This window comes from Papilio machaon, chromosome 18 (assembly GCF_912999745.1).
Source record: "Papilio machaon chromosome 18, ilPapMach1.1, whole genome shotgun sequence".
NCBI lineage: Eukaryota > Metazoa > Arthropoda > Insecta > Lepidoptera > Papilionidae > Papilio > Papilio machaon.
This window is the reverse complement of record NC_060003.1, coordinates 6633998-6656471: the sequence shown is the minus strand read 5'-3', so window position 1 is coordinate 6656471 and position 22474 is coordinate 6633998. Positions and strand designations below refer to the sequence as shown.

Genomic DNA, 22474 nt, shown 5'->3' with positions numbered 1-22474 from the left:
GATACTTTCTTATCCCGTTGATTTTAAAGAGTATGCTTTTTAATTTGTCCCATGTAAATTTTGTTTCTTAGAAATTACAATCAAAATAGTTTAATATTTAGTAGTTTTACATGTAGTGTTCACTGTAATGATATACAGAGTAATTTAAAATTATATGACTATAATATTGGTATGTTTTTTGTAGCTTTTTATGAAGACTTAGGGCTTCGTGCATATCGAAGAAAAATAGGACATCGTTTGAATGCTCGTCTAATGGACCTAAGACTGAAGAGATGCCGCGCTTTGTTGAAGCGGTACGCGGGAAAAAAATATCGGGAAATTCTTTTTTTGGAGTCACTCAAGACATCCTAGATTAAGGCAGCCGCCGATATTGACATGGACCTCGTTCGTGCTGTGATAGACGACTGGCCGAGCAGATTGAAGGCCTGTATTCAAAATCACGGATGTCATTTTGAATAAACTTTAGTGTCATAAGAATCTATGTTTTGTTAAGTTCATTTTGGTATATAAATGGTCACATAATGAATAAACTTGTTTCAATTATTTTATATTAAACATGTGACAGAATTTATGACCTGACTAAGTATTACTAAAAAAATCTGTTTACGTAATCTTAGTCACATAAACAAAAATTACGCATTATTTTTATATTTATTACGTTTATTAATTACAATTTAATTGGGAATATATAAATTGGTCTATATTAAATTATATCGTAATTATTCATTTTCGGCACAAAACAAATAACTGGTAACCCCAATCCTTTTACATATATATAGGTATAGTCTATAGTACTCTCTATCTGTCCCTTACGGGTGAACGCGCATGTCATATCTATATAATTCTTCATCTGAGGCTACAGATATGTAATATGTAGCCCACTAGCCCAGTCTAGCTCAGTCTTAGCCGCACAGTGCAAGAAAGCATAAAAGAATTCATATATTGCCAGCTAAAAAAATATTCAAGAGATTATCGACTATAAATGTTCGTGTAACATGTTCATTTTTATTTTAACGACTAAATGTGTCGTATATATCCACAATAAAAAAATAGTTTTTTTGTGAATTTTTACATTAATATTAAAATTCTCACATTTTATAACATTCTGAAATTGACATGTTTTAATTTTATAATCAGTGGCAAACATCAAAGTCAAGATGACAATTGAAATTTCAAAGTTGTAATTTTAATGTCAAATATTTATATCTAAGGAAATCATCACAAACTTTCAAATAATTGTTTTATTTCATTAAAAAAAAAGTATTTAAGAACAGAATAATATAATAAGCGCTGGCTTAATTTCGTGCGGCCATATGAACTTAGTACCTTACAATAAGTGCGTTAAGTGATCATGATGAAACACTCCACATCCCCTACTCCAAACTACCCGAGGAGTACATCGCCGTTACCAGCCCCAGCTAATTATCAACCAACAACAGCTAGTGCTGCAGTTAAGCGGTACAAATACCTACGAAGACTGTACAAATTCGATCAGATGGACTTTGAATTTGCTGCATGGCAAATGGTTTATTTATTTGTTTCACCACAAAAAGTATTTAGGAGTTTTAATTATAGAAAACGTAAGTTGCACCAAAAACTTACTAATCCACACTACAAATAAATTATTAGAACTCTTTGTAAACTATTTTATTATTAGAATATAAAAAGGTTTTTGTAATATTTCAGATACAAAATCACAGTTTGCGCGAGATGATCCAGCATTTCTAGTACTGCTCTGTGTATGGTTGTTTTGTAAGTAATTTTTCCTTCACTTAAAAAAAAAAACTTAGCTTACCTTAGGAGCATTATCGTTGATTGGAGACATGTGTGTGACAATGCTGCAAAGTCACCTGAGATTTACACTAGCCTGACTTTACTTGAGGTACTTACATTTGTACAAATCTACAACAATTTAAGACCTGTAGGGTTAGACATTTTACAAGTAAACATTGTTTAGTATTCCTCTAATTGATTTTACATTCAATTAATATTTCAGTATCATCAGTTTGTTTTGCTCTGGCAATTGGCCTAAACTGTGGTCAACTGGTATTGTTTGTCCTGTTTGTTGTCTTTGTTGACTTCATTGGAGCTGGTATATTTGTTTCAACTGTATTTTGGTAAGTTTACTTGTATTCCTTACTAAATAATTTCCACTTTTATATGTTTTATTTGCTATATAAATAAATAATTATATTAAAAAAGATATTATAAACATAGTTCTTGATATGTAAAAGTATTGTTTTTATGGATGAAACACTGTACTAAAACATATGTTTTTTTTAGCACTGACTACATCATAGATATAACTTATAGATACCTAATATGGAAAATTAAAGGCAAAAAATGCCTTCTGTAGGGTTAAATTCCCTCTGTGTTTTCATTTACTTTATAAACATATAACAACAAGATGTCAAACTTGCATGATGAAAACTGTAGATCATTTATGGACTCTATGTTATTGAACGGATATTGCAGTATTACACATCTGCAGAACATTTAGAGATAGCCAAGAAATAGAAGTAGTGTTTTTGTTTTAATTTTGATATTATATGTATTTCAGGTATTTAATAAACAAATATCTGAGACGTGACCCGGTCGCATCTGAAGTGGAATGGGGATATACATTTGATGTTCATATCAATGCCTTCTTCCCGCCACTCTCACTGTTGCATTGCTTCCAGATCATTCTATTTAATGGTAAGATTTTTTACTCATCAATATCTGATTTCAATACAAACTCTAAACTATACATAAACTCGTAAATGTTAAATTATGGTAAAATACTTTTGTTTGCGCCACTTTATAATATTACTAGCTTTCGCCCGCGACTCCGTCCGCGCGCAGTTAAAAAAAAAACAAAATGAAAAATAGATGTTAGCCGATTCTCAGACCTACTGAATATGCTCACAAAATTTAATGAGAATCGGTCAAGCCGTTTCGGAGGAGTACGGGAACGAAAACTGTGACACGAGAATTTTATATATTAGATTACTTCACTTAATATAAAAAAAAATCACAAATTAAAAAAAAACTCAAAGATTGATATGATTGACATGTATAGATTTAAATGTGCCTCTGTTTACTTTATTTAGTCTTTTAATCAATGGTAAAAGTGTTACTAAAAATATATTTAAAAATTCCCTCCAAATGTCGAAATTGCAATAACTATTTTATTTACCTTTTTTCTTTTCAGATCTACTGCAGGGTCATGGGTTTGTGCCGTGTCTAGTGGCAAACACATTTTGGCTGGCATCAGTCATATATTATTTATATATAACATTCTTAGGTTATAGCAGTAAGTAATTGTTTTTATAATTTATTTGATATTTTACACTTATTTATTTATTCAAAGAACTAGCAATCGCCTACGACTCTATCCGCTGAATTAAAAAATAAATTAATAGCCTATTTGTTATTTCAGACTATATTCTACATCTGTGCCAAATTTCATCAAGATCTGTTCCGTTCCAGAGATACCTTCTAATACATCCATCCATCTAAACTTTTGCATTTATTATATTAGTAAGACTGGTAACTGGCTGGAGATAAAAAAAAAGCATTGAACATCTTGACAATGTTGCTAGTTTTTTTATTTAATAAATATGTTTTTTTTTCAGATTTACCAATGCTGCAGAATGCAAGAGTATTTTTATTACCACTGCCCATATTATTTGTTTTATATCTCTGTACTTTAATAGCGAAATGGAATCTCAGTCAAATGTTAATGGATTTCTATCATTATAGATTATTCTAATATATTTTTATTTCATTTCAAAAGTCATATTGTATGTTTAATCTTTGATATTTGGGATACAGAATAAAAAAAAATATCCATAAATAAGTTTATACAAAAGATAATCATCATCAGCTCGCTACACGTCCCTACTGAGGGGCTCGGAGCATACACTAAGTTGAGGGTGACTAGACCATAGTCAACCATTCTGACCAAATGCGGGTTGGTTGATTAAAAGATGTGAATTGAGTATTGTCACATTTTAGCATAAGACTGTGTATTTTTTTTGTAAGTTAATTGTTAGTGTTTTATAAAAATAAAATATGTTAATGTAAATATATTTTCCGAATATTTTTCTTATTTACATTTTACGATTAACATGTGCCAGTGCTTACTTTTTTTTTGTCTATAATTCTCAACAGTTACAGTTCATTTTTAGCCGACTTCAAAAAGGAGGTTATTACAACTATTTTGGAAATCTTAACTATTATTTAATTTATAGTACGATTACGTTAAGCAATATATTTATTTTAAAACTGAAATAAATAATTTACATTAAATTGCCTGATTATTTCTTCCCACTTATTTGCCCAAATTTCTTTAAAGTGTCACAAGACTTTTAAGGCTTTAAATTTATTCAATTTGTCTAAAAGATGTTTTATTAAATAAATTGGCCTTATAATAATGATTACAATTTAATTATAATAATAATATTTGTTTTCTTATTTCAATCATCATCTAAAACAATAACTTCATCGGACGATATTGGTTTCGGTCGATCTTCTCCAAACGACAAGCTTTTCTTCGCCTCTGGTTTTTTCGTCTGAGGCATAGAATTTTTCAATGAAAACGTCTTCGTTATAGTCAGCGATGAAGGCAGTCTACTTATAGAAGCATTTATTTCTTGAGAGACGTTTTTCGATGCTGGTAAGTGCTTCTTACGTTCTGCCAACTTTTCCTGCAACGTTTTTCCCGGGCTAACTTGCTGATGAGTCAGTGGGGCTTTGGGAGCTGACGAACTGGACGCGTGCGCTTGTGTTAGCTGTGAACTGTGCCCGCTGGAATGCGCGGACGTCTGGGGAACGCCGAATCCTGTTATATTAGCGGACAACGACGGCGGTAAAGTTGGAAGAACCGTTCCCATACTAGGCGCCAATGGCCCAGATACAGATTTCTGCAAACTCGTTATAACCGATGTCGGAGCGGATTTAGCTGAAGACGGTAATGACGACGAAGTGTATGACTTGGATTTTATAGGTGCAGAGACACTCGATATGGACCTAGTAGTGCCAGGTTTCGGGCCACGTTTTTGCTTCTTTGGCGGAGGCAGATTGAAGCCAGAGTAACTTCCAAAATATTGACGATAGAATTCGGACTGAAAGGAATTTTGCATGGAAGATTGCAGGGACGATTGAAGAGTATTTTGCAAGCTCGTGTAATCGGCTAAAGCGCTTATTTGACTCAAATATGACAGAGATAAAGCGGCAGCAGTCTGTTGCGTAAGTAGTTGATCATTTATCATTGGGTAATTCCGGAAAGCCGCAGCGATATCGTGAGATGACATTTTCGGTAGGCCGGAAGAGCTAGCTGGCTGTTGGCTGGGCTGTTTGTCAGGCTTCGCTTGACTGACCGGAGCCGGGGGAAGGGCTGGCGTGGTCTTAATTACTTCTACGGGTTTTGGGATTTGTTTCTTTTGCTGATTCTGACTCTTATCTAAACTTGCCAATGTCGCTTGTTGTTTCAATGTCTGTATATGAGACTGGCAGAACTTCATGCTGAGATCGACTAAGTTAGCATTTTCAGGAATAGGAGTAGTTGAAATTAATTTATATGCGTCTATTAACAAATTTGTAAAATGTTTAGAGTTAGGATGCTTTTGAACTCTTTGGTAAGCGCGGTATATGTCGAGCATTAAACTCTTCAGAGTTTGACGTTCAACTTCATTACTCTTCAAGTCCGCCTGTTGACTGAATTTTAGCAACTGTCCCTTCAATGACTGTAAACAAAGAGAAAACGCTTGCTGAGCTAACTCCTCCCTATCCGAGTCTCGTAAATACTTCTTATCGAGATCTGGTATTCTTTGTAAATGCAAATTTAAATCGAGTAATGTTTTGTGGTCGTCGATCTCTTTTAATATTTCCATGGTAAGCATCACGGAGCGGTTCATGTGGAAAGCGAAGCTGCCCGCCCTTTCCACTTCCGCAGAAGGTATCTTCCAAATGTTATTAAAGAAATTCGATTGTTTTCTTTCACTAAAGAGTCCGCCGAGTTTTTGGCCGCACCTCATTGTAAAATTTGATAACATAAGATCTCTGCATCTTTCGATATCTTTCCCTTTTTTGTAGTAAAAATGATAATGAGCCAGTCGATAGATAGCCTTATAATGTGGTGGAAATCGACTGGCGCAATCTTCCAGAGCGTCTAAACAGGCTATGACTATCTTCATAATTTCCTCGTCCGTCAACGGTTTAATATCGTTGGAGGATTTAGTGGACGTATTGCTATCTCTGCTGGACTCACTGCTGCTGTCTGAGGAGGACTCGCTCGAGCTCGAATCGGACGATGAGCTCGATGACGAACTACTCGAGCTTTCGTCTTTCTTATTTTGTGTTTCTTCTTTATTATTTTCACTATTCGACTTTTCATCTCCCTTCTTTTCTTTCGGTTCTTTCTCATCGTCTTCTACTATTGTTATTGTATCGTTTATGGTCTTTGATTCCTTTTCTGTTTTCTCTAATATTTTTTCATCATTTTCTTTTACCATGGCCATGTTTTGCTCTGCATTCTGGTCTGTATCCATTGTCTTGGTAGATTTTTCCACCGAATCATTTAACGTTTCTTTATGTACAACTCTTTCGGTGTCATAGGAGGCAGATCTACGTACTTTAGCGGCCGCCGCTTCCAATTTCATTGTTTTAGCTTCATGAGTATCTTCTTCACCTGCGTCGCTCACAGACCTTTTCAATATATTAGCGGCGTGCACAGTTTCCTGAGATTTTCCATCACCGTCCTCTCCTCCGGAATCTTTTTTAGACTTTTTACTAAATGGTCCATTTTGCCATTCATCGATACACATTAGAAATACTTTGCCGACGGATGCTGGAATAGGTTTATTTTCATGTTGCTCGATAAATTTTAAAATCGAAGCGTGTATGCGATAATGAAGTTCTAACACTTCTATGCACAAATTTGTTGGTGTACTGTAATTAATTTTTAAAGGATAAGTGGCGTCAGTTTCGTGTAAACTTTTGACTCCCTGCATGTAAAAACTTAAATATACTGACGGCGCCTTATTTCGCTTTTCAGCTACTTTTCCCAACATGTAGTACAAAAGCCAAGAATTCTCATTTGTTTTATCGAAATCATTGCTGTTGTTAAGGTCATTCAAAACGGTACTGTAACAAGTGTACGTGCTGTCCAACATGTCCTCCTTTTGTTTCTCTAAAGATTCAAAATCTTCCATACTTAATGATTCACTAGCTTGCTTCAAAAGTCTAGAACAGAAAGAATGAACCGTGTACACGAAATTTCCATATTCTAGCCATAATTCGCTATGTGTTGGATCTAAAGCTAAAGAACGTTTGAAGCACTGTATTGTTGATTTTGCTTGGTTAAGAAATTCCCTTTCGTTGTTCAAGTTTTTGCAAGAATTTAAAACTCTCTCTAAATGTACGGCTTTCGCTAGTGATATCTCCGCCCAAGATTCCAATCTATCATTATTCAAGATTACATCCAACATATTGAATTTTATTGCCATTTTGCAGTCCTCTTTTTTGAAATAGTAATCGCCCAACAAAAAGTATATGTCTTTCATTTTATAGGGTAGTAGAGGTGGCACCGTTGGTAATTTATTTTCGACACCTTTGATGTATTTCTCCAAGTCGGGTAAATATTTATTTGGATCGCATTCTGAGGGCAGCAGGGCAAGAATACGATGAAACAACTGCTCAACATCACTCGTAATGCCCGAAACTTTGCCCTCCAAAGCGGGGAGGATATGAGGTCTAAATACTTCGTACAACTGCTGCGCTCGCTTCCAATCCAATGAATGAGGTTTAACATTGTGTTCCTTCAATGGCGAATTTTTCGATTTTGTCTTCTTACCAGGGTGTCCAAACAAACAGAACACACACTGCTCCATGTATTGACAAACTTGTTCTATAGATTTCGCCAAAGACGGAGATCGGAGACGCGGCACAACTGTATCTAAAATAAAATACAAAAGTTTCGCATCAGAATGGCAACACCAACTTCTATTTCCTAGTTGCTCATGACCAATAAATAAAATCATAAGTGGATTAGGTACTTCATCACATGCTACTCGGTCATTATCTGAGATCGTGCGTCCCCTGCCTTGGTCTTCTTCTCGTTGTAAAATATAGTGCATTATGATCCAAGGAGCGACAGTACCGAAGGGCATTTCTGTTGCATTTGTTTCCACTTGATGACCAATTATCCTAATGAGATTCTCTAACGCTTGGCTTAGCTCTTTTTGCGAAACAGATTCCAAACAGTTTAGGCCTTCTTTAGTTAGAATGTGTTCCATGCAGGAAAGTACTTTTACAACAGTCATTGTCCACTTCTCGTAATCTTTGGATCCAGATGTAAATCGAAAATAGTGTTTCAATGCTTCATGTAGACAAGTCAAGGACCATTTGAAGCAAGTTTCCACTTTGTCCAAAGCCCAACATGTGTCTAAAATAATTGACAACTGAACTGCAAAGTCCAAAGACATTTCTTCTTCTTGTGTTTTTGCCATATCCTTGCAATGTTCAAATGAGTCTATTACGATTGACAATACTTCTTCATAATGACCCTTATCATATAATTCCATGACTGTGGACAGCTTTTTGTTTCTTTCTAAAAAATTTATGTACTCTGTGATTTCAGTTTCTGTTATAAGAGGTTTGAAAGTGAAATTGGTATTATTCAAACTGTACCTATCATGATGCTCTCCCATGGCTTCAAATTCACACAGTAAATGGTAGAGGCTATCAAGGGCAAACTCTTCACATTTATTAAGCAAATGAACATGGATTTTGACCCAAAGTTGTCTTATTATGTATTCTAAACAAACTGTGCTTGGAAAAAGGTGTGGTTTTAAAGCCAGTATTAAACCTATAGATTCTATAACTCCAAGTTCATGTCCAATCTTTTCATTAACACTTTGATTAAGCTTTGTATTGACTGTTATTTCTTCTGCTAGGATGTTAATAGCAATGTAGCTTAATAAATCATCCTTATTTTCATCAAGGCATGCTGGAACATCTATATGAGTGTTATAACAATTGTTGGCTTCAACAAATGTATTTGTTAAATCTTCAGGCCACTTTATATTCCACTTTTCAGCTAAAAGTGACAAGTAATCTTTTAATATATCTATTATGTCTCTTGTACTTTCTTTATATTTATTTATAAACTCTTTAACATCTGCCTGCTCAATTTCACTACCAAAATATTCTTCTTCAATTCTAGAATCTGATTTCTCTTTTTCTTCAAATAACATATTAAGATTTGTAAGATCTGCTGAGGTGTCTTTATCTTCGTTTTCTTTTTCTTGGATAGTTTCTGGAGCTAAGGCTATTGGAACCATTCTTCTCAGTGTATCATAAATATTATCATCACAGCGATCTTGCTTGTTGGCCGGTTTTTTACGTCCGGAACGTCGTTTGTTGCACCACTCCCACTGTTCTAGGAAGCTGAGTGCACTGCCTCTCCGACGGACCGTTGTCTTCTTTTGAACTTTAGGCTCCGGTGCAGTCTCAGCAGCTGATTCTGAAGCAACTAATTCCACATCACTTTCAACTTTCTCTGTATCCGTAATTTGTTTATCAGATAATTCATTATTTTCATTCTCAGATACATTCTCTACATTCTTTTCATTATCTGTGTTCATATCATCATTTTTATTATCTGTTGATTCAATTTCTTTCTCCTCTATCTCACAGATTTCCATTTTCTCTTCAATTTCAGCTTTCTCAAAAATTAATGCAATGTAACAGGCATGGCTGAAATAATTTTCTGTCATGTACTTGTGCATATGCACCAGTGATTCACCAACAGCGCTCCATGTCAGGGTAGAAATTGGTTTCTTTAACTTTAAATTAGGCAGGACACATTTGAATTGCTCAGCATTTTGTTGTTCCACAAATGTTTTGTGAATTTCATTGGCTTCTTCTATAAGTCTAGTACCAATTTCACTATCAAAAGGTTCATCATCTTCTTCCTTCCATTTGTAAATTGGGTTCAAATACTCCATGTAATTTCTAATGTACGGAAACTCTTTATAAATATATTTACGGTATACCAAGCCCCTTAAATAGTCCGGATCAAGCTGAAGGGCGTCGTAAATTGCAATAATACATTCGTCTTTATAGTCTAATCCTAATAGCAGTGTGATAATTTTATCTATACATGGCCAATGGCTAGGATTTCGGTGTACTCCACGCTGGAATGCCTGAAGCGCTGTTTCATAACGTTTTGCACGCATACAAAGCAACCCGAAGCGATGCCACAGTGTTACATCCGTATCATCAAGCTCTGAAGCAGCAATATATGATTCTATGGCTGCTTCCAAATCATCTGCTGCACTCTGCATTGCAGCTAAGTTTTTGTAACATAAATATTTTAAATTAAACAATGGGCTAGATGCTTTCTCACCTGGCGCAGGTTTTTTAACATTGTACAATAATTCTGTGTCCAGTAGATCTTTTAAAAGCTGTGTTGCATCAGGAAGATTGCCCTTTCGTTGCAGATCGAGAGCTTTAGCATATTGTTGTAAGGCGATTTGTTCCAGAGCTTCTCTCGTTACCTCCTCTTCAGAACCACTTTCTTCGTCGGATTCATCATTTAACGCTGATATTTTAATCATAATTATAAAATACGAGCACAATTTCTAAATAAACAAATACCCGGATATCTGTCACCTTTTTGACTTTTGTTTATTTTTGAAACAATGTCAATAACAAAACAAAGTCGTACAGCCACATTCAACAAACCTTTATTTTGTCTTAAATTTATTTGTATCTAACTAATGTGTAATTATTAAAAATTTTTAGTTATTTAAATTTTTTTAATAAAACGTTTTTAAGCAATTGAAGATGTGACATTCTAAATTTCAATACTTCTCTTTGATGTTTTACTCGCATAATACTCATCTTTGCCTTTGCTCTTTGGCAAGCTTCAAAAAAGTGAGGTTATTATTAAGAAATTTTAAGAAAGAACATAAACATTACAAATACAAAATCAAAATGATATCTCACAAGTCAATCTTAAAACGAGCTTTGCCAATGTTAATGCAATGTGCAGAAGCACACAGAAAACCACGATGGCTACCGGTTGCAAAAAGCAAAATATTTCGTATACCAAAACGTCCAGTTATCACTGAAGAAGAACGAATAGAACTTTTGAGGATAAACAACAATTATAAGACACAAATGCGCGCAATAAAGCGTTTTTATCATGAGGAAATGATTAGGGAAAAGTCTACTCTTGAGAGTGCAAGTTCTGAAATGTCTCAACGACTTGAGGCTGAGGAATGGGAGCGCTGTGTAAAGATTAATGATACATGGAACGCGCAGATTGCTGCAGAAAGAGAAGAAAGAAGGAAAAAGGAATTACAAGAAATGGAGGAGTTTGCTTTAGCCAGGATGGAGGCTAAAGACAAAGAGTTGAGAAATAGGATTGCAAAGGCGTCAGAAGAAATAAAAGAGCAAAAGGTAAGATAGGAAAAATATTCTTTGTTTTAAAATTTACGAAAAAAAACATACAGCTTTTTACATTGGTACTCAAAGTTGTAGCTCTCAAATGATACAATATTAAAGCTGTGAAGAGAAGTGCTTATTCAAAGTGATTATATCGACGCTGGAAAGCATAAACGCTGTAACTCTTGAAATCGCGAATATGTTTTTCACACGTTAATAATTTCAACCATTATCAAACGATAATGATTTTATTATAGGTTAGCACAAACTACACAACATTGCTAAATACCGCATGCTTGTAGGCGTATCAGCTCACGAGTTATCATTTTTTGGCTCTCCTGTAAAGTTCATACTTTCGGGGTTACAGCGTTTATGCATTCCAGCGTCAATATGTACTTAAGATAAATTCTATTGTTTTTACCTAAATAATCTAATTTATCTCAAATCCCTACATTATTTGAAATATCAAAAACAACATTGATTAGTTCTACATCATTGTATAACTTATTCTTAATAAGCCTTATTTTTGTTTACAGAAACTTAGCAACACATTTATAACACCTGAGAACCTAGAGGAGGCAATTGATCAGGCATTGGCCAATCCTATTGACTACAACTTTGCAATCGACCTACAAGGACAACAATACCTTGGTAGAGATACACCAATACCTACCAAAGAACAGAAAAAAGCTGCAGCCAACAATTGAATTGTCCAACTTCTACAATAGTTAAGTCTTAGCAATATATGTTAACAAAAATTATTTTGTTTTGCATATTTCACTGTCCAATCTAATATATAAAATTCTCGTGTCACAGTTTTCGTTCCCCTACTCCTCCGAAACGGCTTGACCGATTCTCATGAAATTTTGTGAGCATATTCAGTAGGTCTGAGAATCGGCCAACATCTATTTTTCATTTTTTTTTTAACTGCGCACGGACGAAGTCGCGGGCGACAGCTAATGTATAATTATTACAAAACATTTCTTGTCACTATTCCAACTAAGCCTTATACTTGGATATGGTTCATAACAGTATATTAGTAGGATTCAAAGTCACTTCATGACTGAATGTCCATATCTTTAATAAACATGCATCATCACAAGAAGTAGGAAACAAGGTAGAATTTCAGAATTATGTCCCAATTAGTTTGAAACCGCAACTTCCTCCACTCATAGTTTAAAAATACACAATTGGTAGCCTATCTGTTCTTCCAGACTATGTACCACATCTGTGCCATTCTAGTACATCAAGATCCATTAAGCAGTTCTGGAGATAACTTCTTAAAAACATCCATCCATCGAAACATTCATATCTATATATATAAAAGAAAGTCATGTTAGTTACACTATTTATAACTCAAGAACGGCTGAATCGTTTTGACTGAAAATTGGTGGGCAGATAGCTTAGAACCAGGAATAGGACATAGGATAATTTTTACCCCGTTTTCTATTATTTTTTTTATATTTCGCGCGGACGGAGTCGCGGGTAAAAGCTAGTTTAGAATATTAGTAAGATTTGACAGTAGAATATGAATAAAAGACAAAATTTAGTTAAAATAATCTTTACAGTAATACATGCATAAGATTGGTATCTCAGTTTTTAACACAGTACGAGAAAGATGGCAATACTATTATGTATGGATGTTCCAACAGTTTTACAATTATATAGTTAAACATCCTACAATGTCATATCAGTAAACATAGTCTGCCAGTCAGGTAGTAACGTGAGCTTGTGCTGCAACGGGCCGAGTGAGACAAGCCTTGCAGACCGTGCTGCGTCCTCCACACTGACTGAGACAGCTTCTTGATGGAATGCTGCCTTGGTGCCCGGACACACCTGGACAACAATTTAATTGGAGAAAGACCTAAAAGTATACAAGTGTTTGTGGAGCCCTAATATCTACCTTCCTTATACATATTCAATATAAAGGCTGAAAAACATTCACATTTTTAACTTGGTTAGTTTTTCTACAGTAGTGACCGTTTCCTGGGTCACCTTGGATCCACGAAAGATGTGGCCTTACATTAGCCAGGAAAAAAAATTAGCAACATAATTTAATTGCAACCAGTAACATTTTTAGAAAAGGGTCTACGAAAAGGTTGGTGAATTATTGGTCTATGATTACCTCGAAGACAGTGTCACCTAGTAGAAGAGTGACTCGTCCGGAGCGACGCACTTGCAGCCTACCAATGCGGCCCTCCTGCAGACCAGACAGCACGCAGCTCTCCTCGCCACCATCACTAGGCTGTAGTAATATAAAATATTAACAAGAATTTAACATACATAATTAATAATGTATGTCACTTTGTCAATGTCTTGGTAATTTAACCTGTCCTATAAATTATAAAAAGTAAAATTTGATATAATATATATAAGAAAAAAAGTGAGTCGTCATGGGACGCCTGGCAGATGTGAAACATCGTGTGTGTACAAGTATATGCATAAAATATTAAATATTAATAAATATAATTAAATAAATAAATAATGAAAATATATTAATATACCTCAGTATTGCGTGGCGACACGTCGCCACGGCAAGCGTCGCCACGCCAACGATTCGGTTTACAAGTGATCCTATAGATGTTTCACATCAATAATTCCAACTACTCATTAAACATTCTAGAAAAATGGTAAATGGATAATTTTATTTTCGCAACATAGCATCTATTTCAGTAAGATCAATGCAGCCGCACAATTCTACTAAAATGCATATACAACTGTTGAGCAAAACTTACTGCTTCATCTTGTGCTTCCTTATTGCTTTTATTGCGCGAGTCCTCTTTCACATCCCCACCTCCGCTTCGCCCCGGCAGAGAAGTTGGCAACTGTTAGAGATATATTTTCTAAGTAACGAACGGATGATATATGGAGAAAGGAGTTTAAGTGTCCTCGAAAGCAGAACCATTGTCATATTAGCAATTTTTACTGTATTAAACCAATATCAAAGTATTACCTGAAATAAAATAAGTGTTGGTTTATCACTCCTTAATAAGTTTGTGATATTTGTGTCTTCAAACTCAGCTGGGATTGTGGGTTTCTCGTCCACTTCTGGCACTGAGGAATTAGATCTAGTTATGAATATAGAAATAATGCTATATGTTATCTTCATATGTAGCTTAATAGCTTATCTTTGCTGATGACCTAAAGATTGCGAAAGAAATAAGATCGTCTAGTGATAGTAGGGCTCTCCAAGAAGACTTGGATAGACTAGCTCAATGGTCCCGTAAAAATGATATGGCTTTGAATCCTCAGAAATGCTCTTATATAAGATTTACACGAAATCGCAAATCGTTCCAAACAGTTTACGAAATCGATGGTGTACCTCTAATTAGACAGGAAGTAGTCCGTGATTTAGGTGTCACATTCGATGCCAAATTAAGTTTTAATCAGCATATTGAAAACATATGTAAATCTGCAAGGTGCATGTTGGGTTTTGTATTTAGAAACTGCAAGGAGTTCAAAAACCTAGGCACTAAAAAACTTTTGTTCACGGCACTCGTAAGAAGCAGGCTTGAATATTGCTCAGTAGTATGGAACCCTAATTATCAGGCTCATAAAGACCGTATCGAGTCTATACAAAGACGATTTACTTTTTTCTATTTTAATGGACTAAATAAACGAATGCCTTATACCAACCGAATTGAAGTTTTTAACCTTATGAAGTTATCCGACAGGCGCACGTTACAGGACATGCTATTTTTATACAAGCTATTAAACAATCTACTAGATAATTCAGATCTGCTTAGTCGTTTTTCCTTTGATGTCCCAACTCGCTTACCACGTCACGCAAAGTCCATCCTCATTCACAGAACATATAAATCAAATTTGGGCCACTATTCTCTAATCCCGAGGTTGAGCAGATTACTGAAATATTTTATTAGCAAAGATAGCTCCATCGATATATTCCACGATAGTCTACCAAAGTTTAAATCAAAAATCGTCAGCGTATTGAATTCTCATAAAGTTGCAGACACCTAACATTTTATTTTATTTTGTTTTGTTTTCCTTTTCTAAATTATGTTATACGCGTTTTTAATTGTGGTTTCATTTAAAAATAACTACTTAATTTAAATTAACTTTGATCATTTCTCTAATATTGTTTGTTTGTTTTATTGCTTTACTTACATAGATAGTCTTTTGTTTCATTATTTGATTGTTTATGCACCGATACATTATACAAGTTGTGTTTATCTGTAAGTGAAATTACATGTTACCTGAAACCAGTTGTAATAGTGTCTAAAAGTGATGTATGAACACATGTACTTTTGTTGATAAACCAAATAAATAAATAAATAAATAAATAAATAAAAGGAAAGAAAGCTAGTTAGTTAGTTGTAAGGGCTCCATTTCCGCAACTCCACGACTGGCGCGTATTTTGCGTGTGAGCAATTCTGGATTCACTCCAGCCAACCCAACTCTCCAAAGAATCCCAGTAGGAAAAAAAAAGAAAGCTAACCGTACTTAAATCTTATTAATATTATAAATGCGAATGTTTGGATGGATGTTTGTATGAAGATATCTATGGAACGGCTCAACATATCTCAATTAAATTTGGCATAGATGTAGATTACAATCTGGAAGAACACATAGACTACTTATATTTTTTTTAATGCGCGCGGACGAAGTCGCCTGCGTCACCTAGTATTAATATAAATGAAGAACTATTGGAACTACACTTTTTGTATACACGAATAAAATAAAATTAAAAATGAATATAGACTCAAATAGCTATTAAAAAAACATTCACAAATAAATATCTGGAAAATCTTACTTGGACAATCAGCATATTCAGTGGGTTCTGTCTTCACAACCACTTCTTGTTTTATTTTTACTGTTGGCTTTGGCTGACTGTATAACCAACCTGTAACCACATTAAAAATATTATATTTACTGTTTTTTTTTCATATAATTACTCACTAATGCACAATTAAAAAATACTCAGTTTTTTCCTTAATTCCTCAAGGAACAAACTGCTATATCTATATATATAAAAGAAAGTTGTGTTAGTTACACTATTTATAACTTAAGAACGGCTGAATTGATTTGACTGAAAATTGGTGGGCAGGTAGCTTAGAACCAGGAAACGGACATAGGATAATTTTTACCCCGTTTTCTATTTTTTATTCCGCGCGGACGGAGTCGCAGGTAAAAGTTAGTTTTCTATATAAATAAATATACCATCATCTATAGGCAGTTTGATTGGTGCATCCATTTCAAAGGACTGCTTAAAGTCCTCAACTTCCTCATCCAGGCCATCATCACCTCCAACAACAGACTTGATCTTCTGTTCTTCCAGTTCTTTATCAATCTAGAAGTAATTATAAATAGTAATATTATATTTATATTCTATTATATTTTATATTAGGGGGTTAAATATACTAAACACAACTAATGCTCATAACTCAGAGGGGTGAATAGATATCAAAATGTTTGAAAATGCTTTTTTTTCTTTGATACATACTTTAATAACATCTTTAACTCTTATGGTGGGTCTTTGCAGAGCTGGTGCTCCTTCCCCATCTCGAGCATAAGATGGCCCTCTGTAATGACTTCTCTCAACAGCTCCTAGACCTGAATAACCAGAAATGTTATGTGTCTAAAACAAAATTGGCGTTTCATAATAATTTACTATGCGAAAAAATAATCAACATATGTATTGGGTGATTTTTAACATAAAATTATACATCATTTTTTATTAGTATATTTATTAAATTAGTGCATAATTATAGTTCCAACAGGTATTTCTTGAGAGCACAGAAAACAAGCAACAATTTTTCTTTTAAATTAACTACAATAATATCTAAATTGCTGAATGTGAATGATTAACAATTGAGAAAGAAAGGGTTTGATAAAATTGTAAGGAGGCTTATAGACTTCCACACACTTTTAAAGAGATTTAAAGTTATTATAATTGTTTTTACCTTCAGAAAATACACCAGCAGATTTGATAATAGAAGGATCTTTCCTTTTATTTTTATTATTTACTCTATCCCTCTTGTCTTTGTCATTCTTCTTGTGGTCGCGGCTGTTTGCTAATGGGACTCTATAAAGGTTATATCAATTAGGATCATAAACAGAGAAGAAAATATACAGAAAATAAAGACACCCTTCCTTCAATTTTAAACTATAGATTTAAATATAACATACCCTTTGTTTCTACTTCTTGTTACATTTAAATTTGGAGTGAAAACTTTTTTATTTGGTTTTACACCTCCAAGGGAGAGATCACGCGGTGGTTTGAACGATGCCAGTCTTTGTAATGGATCGGAACCTAAGCCATTTGAGGATTTGTCTTGCGAATTCGACATAATATCAACTACTTGCTATTTTCATTGAATCAAAATGTTGCAATAATACGTATTTTTTATTAGGTTAACTTTATCAGCTGTTGGAGTCACAACAAAAAAATAAACATTAACTTGTCAAAAATATGTCAAAGTTCAATGTCATGTCACCATAGATGTTGTTTGATGTTGTCATGTCACCAAGTTCGTGAACGAATTATTAGCTATGGAATCCAGTGGAGTCATGAAAAAATCATTATTTTAAAAACTATTTGAGTATTTCACGAAAAATCTAATAATTTAAAAAAAAATAAAGTTTAAAAAAAAAAAGAAATAGTTTTGAAAGAAAAAATAACCAAAAGGATTTGTCATTATCTCTATGATCTCGTATTGTCATTTGTTTTATGCCGGCAACTTGCTGGCAACATTCAAGTTCTGAAAAGTCGGTTAAAAAATTCGGGAACAAAAGTATTTCTAACGATTTCAATTCAAATTATAATTAAACGAAACACCAACGACTGTTGCTTGTGAAATAGTTATTTGCTCTAAATCTTATAATTATTGAAGTCACTAATAGCGTTTACGTTTTATCTCCTGTTTTTTTATAAGACATGGCTGAATCCCTGTTTGATATATTCGGTGATCATATCACCAGGCAAACAAACAAAAACATACTTCGCCAACCTCTTTCAAACAACGGTATGTAATTTGTATTAATTTAAAAATATATTTAACGTTGTGTTTGAGTAGCCGATTCTAAAGTGAGTTAGTTGAAAGTAACTAAATTACGATCAAATCTTAAAATACCCTCAAAAAGTACACTTGCATGAACTTCATCACTATCGTGAAAGTAAAGTATAATTGGGATGTTGAAAATTTATATTTTCTTTTTAAATAGAGAACATAGGAAAAACTGTATCAAATGGACCGTACAAACCTAATGAACCCGTCAAAAAAGTTGGAGAAACTAAAAAATCATTTTTATTAAACTCTGGTAAAGCCGTTCAAAGTACACCGGTGCGAAAGCCATTGTCACCAAAAGCTGTAAACGTTGGGGCAATGATCTACACAGATGATAACAACGAAAGTGGAATAGACTTTTCATATGAAGAATTAGAGTTCACTAAGCCATCATATAACTATGGTATGTATTAAATTTAAGCTAATTTACTTAATCAAATGTATGTTGATAGGCATACAGACAGACAGACGTACTGGTTTGTAAAAACAATACCATTAAATGTGAACATTTTAAATAATTTCACAAGAATCTATTAAATAATTTGATACATTTTCATTAATAGCTACGCAAGTAATTTATTTTAATAGACTATTCTAATCAAATTGAAAGTATGTTTTATTCAACCTTAAATAAGGTATTCAAAACTAAAACAATGAATAGATTGACATATAGTGGCATAAATACAAGGATCCCTATTAACTTGCTTTTTGTTTTAGATAACTTCCATAAGGATATGTTTGACTATCTACCTCTGCCCAATGTAGAGGTAGTGCATCATATATCCCCTCCTTCTACCCCACCACCAAACATGAGGCGATATTCCATGGAACTGGACTGTTCATATCAGGATGAGTTCTTTACAGGTAAAAACAAATATGCACTAAGAGCTAGGAAAGTAGGCTGATGTAATAAGTCATTTAACATGATTCTTGCTAATACAATTTTGATTATGAACCATACATGCTATTTGTGGGCACTTAACGTGTTAACACACTATGTTAACTAACTTACAAAGTTATAAAGAATTTCGTGAGATTTTCTTATTTTATATGTGAACTAGCTGTCGCCCGCGACTCTGTCCGCGCACAGTTAAAAAATGGGGGGGGGGGTATGAAAAATAGAAATTGGCCGATTCTCAGACCTACTGAATATGCTCACAAAATTTCATGAGAATCGGTCAAGCCGTTTCGGAGGAGTACGGGAACGAAAACTGTGACACGAGAATTTTATATATTAGATTAATAAGAGGGTAGTTTCATTTCTATATTTTCTATGGAAATTATTAGTTAAATTGCAATCTTTTTTTTTTCAGATGACTTCTCATGTGGTAGTATCCCTGATAATGATGATCTTGGTTTACCAGAACTGTACTAGTTATTATTAGTAATTTCCCTAATGAAACATCAGGACATGCTGGCAAAATTCCTTGGAAAATCTTCACATGAGATATTTCAAAGACATTTAATTCCGCCTAGTTATGGTTTGCAGTGAAATAAATTTGATTTGTATAAATTGAAGCATTAGTAGACTGTAAGGTTTTCTTTTCTGAATATATTTTTCACATGTAAAGTTGTTGTTTTCTTACCTTATATGTGATTTTTTTATTCTATCTGCTGTCCAACCTGGATAAACAAGCTTTTTGCACTTTGTAGCACTAATACCTTAAAAATTAGTGACGCTGCGTAAAACATTTTCTTGTAAAACTTTTTAAAAGCGTAAAATGTTTTTTTCTTCCACTAAATATAATTTTTTTTTCTTTAATAAAAGTTATAGTATCCACAATAAACAAAAAAAACGAGGTTATATTTTTCCTAGACACAAAATTGCTTCTACCAGTTAAAGGGATAAGCGAGAAAATTGGGTTAGAGAGAAGCCTTTATAAGTGAGGAAAATATTGCAGTCCTGTGGTGTTATATCCAGGTTCAGCTTTCTTATTCCAACATTTACAATGCATCACTTGCCTCCAAGTATTGTAGGCTATATTGAATAATTAAAAAAAATAATACAGTAGGTACTTTTTATTTACATTTCTTACATATTAAATCTTAAATTACTATAATTTAAATTATTTAGAATATTTTACATGGATCATTAAACACAAGCTCACCATAACTCTAGCAGCTGATTATACTGTTTTCTTCTTAATTAAAAAAAAAACAAGTTCAGTTCTGGTACCTTAATTATTACCTATTTAAAAAAACACTTTCTAGTTACTAGACATTCTATTGCATTTGAAATTAATAATGAAAAATATATTTTATAATTCAATATACATTGATTTTCATATTTACATTACATAATTAATATAAATAAAGATCTTAGTTACATTATGTTAAATATTTCTTTCCGAGAAATTGTACTTTCTTCTCGAAAGCGGGGAATGTTATTGGTGTGTCTTCTTTGTAGAAGGGATTCAGCATAAGCTTGATGTATGCTTCGTAAACATCATTGAAGAAATTTTTGATACCATCTTCATTACGGGCATCATGCACCATCACAAACCTCATCTAGAAATATATAAAAACTAGCTTTTACCTGCAACTCCATCCATACAGTAACAAACATCCATCCATCCATCTAAACTTTCGCATTTAAATATTAGTAAAAATAATTTTTATCAAAATCAGACCACCAGGGGTGGAGATTCACAGATTCAGTAACACACATAAAAAAAAAAATCAGTTGATAACCTCCTTCTTTTTGAAGTCGGCTAAAAATATGCAAGTAGCAATAAAGGACAAATGTCCCAATTATTTTTTTGTTTTAACTAAGCATATTTAAAAAAGACATTATTATTTGTAGCTGAGAATAAACAATAACTAATTATAATTATTTAATAGTAGTCCTGTTAAACCCGAAATGTTTACCTGGCTAGCTGTTACAAAAGCAGACACAAACCACTGATTGAACTTATCCACTGACTTAAGATACGTGTTGGTAACTTTCCACATATGCTCATCCACCAGGTCGAGCGCCGCGTGCGCTATGAATTGGTTGAGATGCCTGTTGTCTTCTTTCTATAAAATTGTTAAACTAAAGTTAAGAACCATCAGTAAACAAGAAGTTACATAAAATATTTGTTTTTCTATTTAATCAATATGTTTTATTATTATTCATCGTACCTTTACTTCTTTGGTAATGGGTATGAAATCCATTTCGAAAATTGGATTATCGGAATGACCCACAATAACAAAATAGTACGTTCCTGCCATCCGTATGAATTTAACTTTTTCTATATTATTTATTTTATTTTATTAATCGTGCTTGTTTTATTTATTTTAAATTTTATAATTTATAAGAAACGAAACGATACCAATCAAGTTGACAAATAAATTAATGTCATGCTCATGTCAGTGCCAGAAATTAATTGTCAAAAGAATTGACAGTGGCATAACTCACACGTTTATAAAGGGTATGTTCCGATATACACTGCGAGCACTGCACAGTGCTATCACTGTAGAAAAATTCGTTCCGTTATGGACTGCCAGTACACTGCCGCAGTACCCTAGGGAAATATATGACGTCATAAATCGCCGCCATATTCTACTGTGAGCACTGGTGTTTTCGAGGTAAGGTACTCGCAGTACTTTGATCACGTGATCAGTCAAAACCACCCGAGTGCCTGACATCTTATAAACAAAGCTACAGTTTAATCAGAAAATGTTAAAGTTCTGTAATTAGTTTGGATTAATAAATAAAACAATGGAAGAATTGCAAAAATTAACCTTATTAGACTGTGTTCATAATGAAAAACATATTCTTTTTTATGAAAAAGTACTTATTTTTATTACATTATAAATTCAATTTATAATTATTATTAATTAAAATATTTTTAATTTGACAGTACTCCAAAACAGTTTTTTTTAATGTACTAGAAAACTTGAATACACTCATTTGAATGTCGCGTCAAAAAATGCGGCTGACAGTATACGAGATTGCGTTCCGTTTTAACTCGTAACCAGTACAACTGGCTATAAAGGAACGGCTTCACAGTATACTGAATTGACGTCAC

At 33.6% G+C, this 22474-nt stretch overlaps 6 protein-coding genes across 6 annotated transcripts; 3 read left to right on the top strand and 3 right to left on the bottom strand.

The window, feature by feature from the left end:
* The first annotated feature begins 1225 nt into the window (after positions 1-1225).
* Positions 1226-3860, top strand: LOC123721935 (protein unc-50 homolog). The gene is made up of 6 exons (XM_045682231.1): positions 1226-1580; positions 1687-1752; positions 1997-2117; positions 2561-2697; positions 3194-3295; positions 3618-3860. The coding sequence occupies exons 1-6, from the start codon at positions 1352-1354 to the stop codon at positions 3752-3754; spliced, it is 792 nt and encodes a 263-aa protein (XP_045538187.1). The 5' UTR covers positions 1226-1351; the 3' UTR covers positions 3755-3860.
* Positions 3861-4412: 552 nt separating this feature from the next.
* On the bottom strand, positions 4413-10651 carry LOC106710387 (calcineurin-binding protein cabin-1). Its single transcript, XM_014502408.2, has one exon. The coding sequence runs from the start codon at positions 10602-10604 to the stop codon at positions 4461-4463; it is 6144 nt and encodes a 2047-aa protein (XP_014357894.2). The 5' UTR covers positions 10605-10651; the 3' UTR covers positions 4413-4460.
* A 256-nt stretch (positions 10652-10907) lies between these two features.
* Positions 10908-12217, top strand: LOC106710358 (probable 28S ribosomal protein S26, mitochondrial). The gene is made up of 2 exons (XM_014502379.2): positions 10908-11451; positions 11973-12217. Exons 1-2 carry the CDS (start codon positions 10984-10986, stop codon positions 12141-12143), a joined length of 639 nt encoding a protein of 212 aa, XP_014357865.1. The 5' UTR covers positions 10908-10983; the 3' UTR covers positions 12144-12217.
* Positions 12218-12938: 721 nt separating this feature from the next.
* On the bottom strand, positions 12939-17863 carry LOC106710301 (DNA-directed RNA polymerase III subunit RPC4). The gene is made up of 9 exons (XM_045682140.1): positions 17584-17863; positions 17358-17479; positions 16898-17007; positions 16615-16744; positions 16208-16297; positions 14390-14490; positions 14172-14261; positions 13562-13681; positions 12939-13272 (listed from the first exon to the last, which is right to left on the bottom strand). The coding sequence occupies exons 1-9, from the start codon at positions 17742-17744 to the stop codon at positions 13114-13116; spliced, it is 1083 nt and encodes a 360-aa protein (XP_045538096.1). The 5' UTR covers positions 17745-17863; the 3' UTR covers positions 12939-13113.
* A 300-nt stretch (positions 17864-18163) lies between these two features.
* On the top strand, positions 18164-19979 carry LOC106710404. Its single transcript, XM_014502447.2, has 4 exons — positions 18164-18419; positions 18619-18864; positions 19179-19325; positions 19775-19979. The coding sequence occupies exons 1-4, from the start codon at positions 18332-18334 to the stop codon at positions 19834-19836; spliced, it is 543 nt and encodes a 180-aa protein (XP_014357933.1). The 5' UTR covers positions 18164-18331; the 3' UTR covers positions 19837-19979.
* Positions 19980-20766: 787 nt separating this feature from the next.
* LOC106710405 (trafficking protein particle complex subunit 2) lies at positions 20767-21739 on the bottom strand. Its single transcript, XM_014502448.2, has 3 exons — positions 21585-21739; positions 21330-21479; positions 20767-20969 (listed from the first exon to the last, which is right to left on the bottom strand). Exons 1-3 carry the CDS (start codon positions 21672-21674, stop codon positions 20790-20792), a joined length of 420 nt encoding a protein of 139 aa, XP_014357934.1. The 5' UTR covers positions 21675-21739; the 3' UTR covers positions 20767-20789.
* Between the last annotated feature and the right edge of the window lie 735 nt (positions 21740-22474).

What these genes read in the sequence shown, in the direction of transcription:
- LOC123721935 (XM_045682231.1), top strand. Translation starts at nt 1,352, where the DNA reads ATGATGAAACACTCCACATCCCCTACTCCAAACTACCCGAGGAGTACA. An exon ending in GCTCTGTGTATGGTTGTTTT is followed by an intron (nt 1,753 to 1,996) that starts GTAAGTAATTTT and finishes TTAATATTTCAG; the next exon opens with TATCATCAGTTTGTTTTGCT. An exon ending in AACATTCTTAGGTTATAGCA is followed by an intron (nt 3,296 to 3,617) that starts GTAAGTAATTGT and finishes TTTTTTTTTCAG; the next exon opens with ATTTACCAATGCTGCAGAAT.
- LOC106710387 (XM_014502408.2), bottom strand. Translation starts at nt 10,604, where the DNA reads ATGATTAAAATATCAGCGTTAAATGATGAATCCGACGAAGAAAGTGGT.
- LOC106710358 (XM_014502379.2), top strand. Translation starts at nt 10,984, where the DNA reads ATGATATCTCACAAGTCAATCTTAAAACGAGCTTTGCCAATGTTAATG. An exon ending in AAGAAATAAAAGAGCAAAAG is followed by an intron (nt 11,452 to 11,972) that starts GTAAGATAGGAA and finishes TTTTGTTTACAG; the next exon opens with AAACTTAGCAACACATTTAT.
- LOC106710301 (XM_045682140.1), bottom strand. Translation starts at nt 17,744, where the DNA reads ATGTCGAATTCGCAAGACAAATCCTCAAATGGCTTAGGTTCCGATCCA. An exon ending in TGCTGGTGTATTTTCTGAAG is followed by an intron (nt 17,008 to 17,357) that starts GTAAAAACAATT and finishes CTGGTTATTCAG; the next exon opens with GTCTAGGAGCTGTTGAGAGA. An exon ending in TAGGTGACACTGTCTTCGAG is followed by an intron (nt 13,273 to 13,561) that starts GTAATCATAGAC and finishes ATTGTTGTCCAG; the next exon opens with GTGTGTCCGGGCACCAAGGC.
- LOC106710404 (XM_014502447.2), top strand. Translation starts at nt 18,332, where the DNA reads ATGGCTGAATCCCTGTTTGATATATTCGGTGATCATATCACCAGGCAA. An exon ending in CCAACCTCTTTCAAACAACG is followed by an intron (nt 18,420 to 18,618) that starts GTATGTAATTTG and finishes CTTTTTAAATAG; the next exon opens with AGAACATAGGAAAAACTGTA. An exon ending in TCAGGATGAGTTCTTTACAG is followed by an intron (nt 19,326 to 19,774) that starts GTAAAAACAAAT and finishes TTTTTTTTTCAG; the next exon opens with ATGACTTCTCATGTGGTAGT.
- LOC106710405 (XM_014502448.2), bottom strand. Translation starts at nt 21,674, where the DNA reads ATGGCAGGAACGTACTATTTTGTTATTGTGGGTCATTCCGATAATCCA. An exon ending in CCATTACCAAAGAAGTAAAG is followed by an intron (nt 21,480 to 21,584) that starts GTACGATGAATA and finishes ACAATTTTATAG; the next exon opens with AAAGAAGACAACAGGCATCT. An exon ending in CTTTTGTAACAGCTAGCCAG is followed by an intron (nt 20,970 to 21,329) that starts GTAAACATTTCG and finishes ATATATTTCTAG; the next exon opens with ATGAGGTTTGTGATGGTGCA.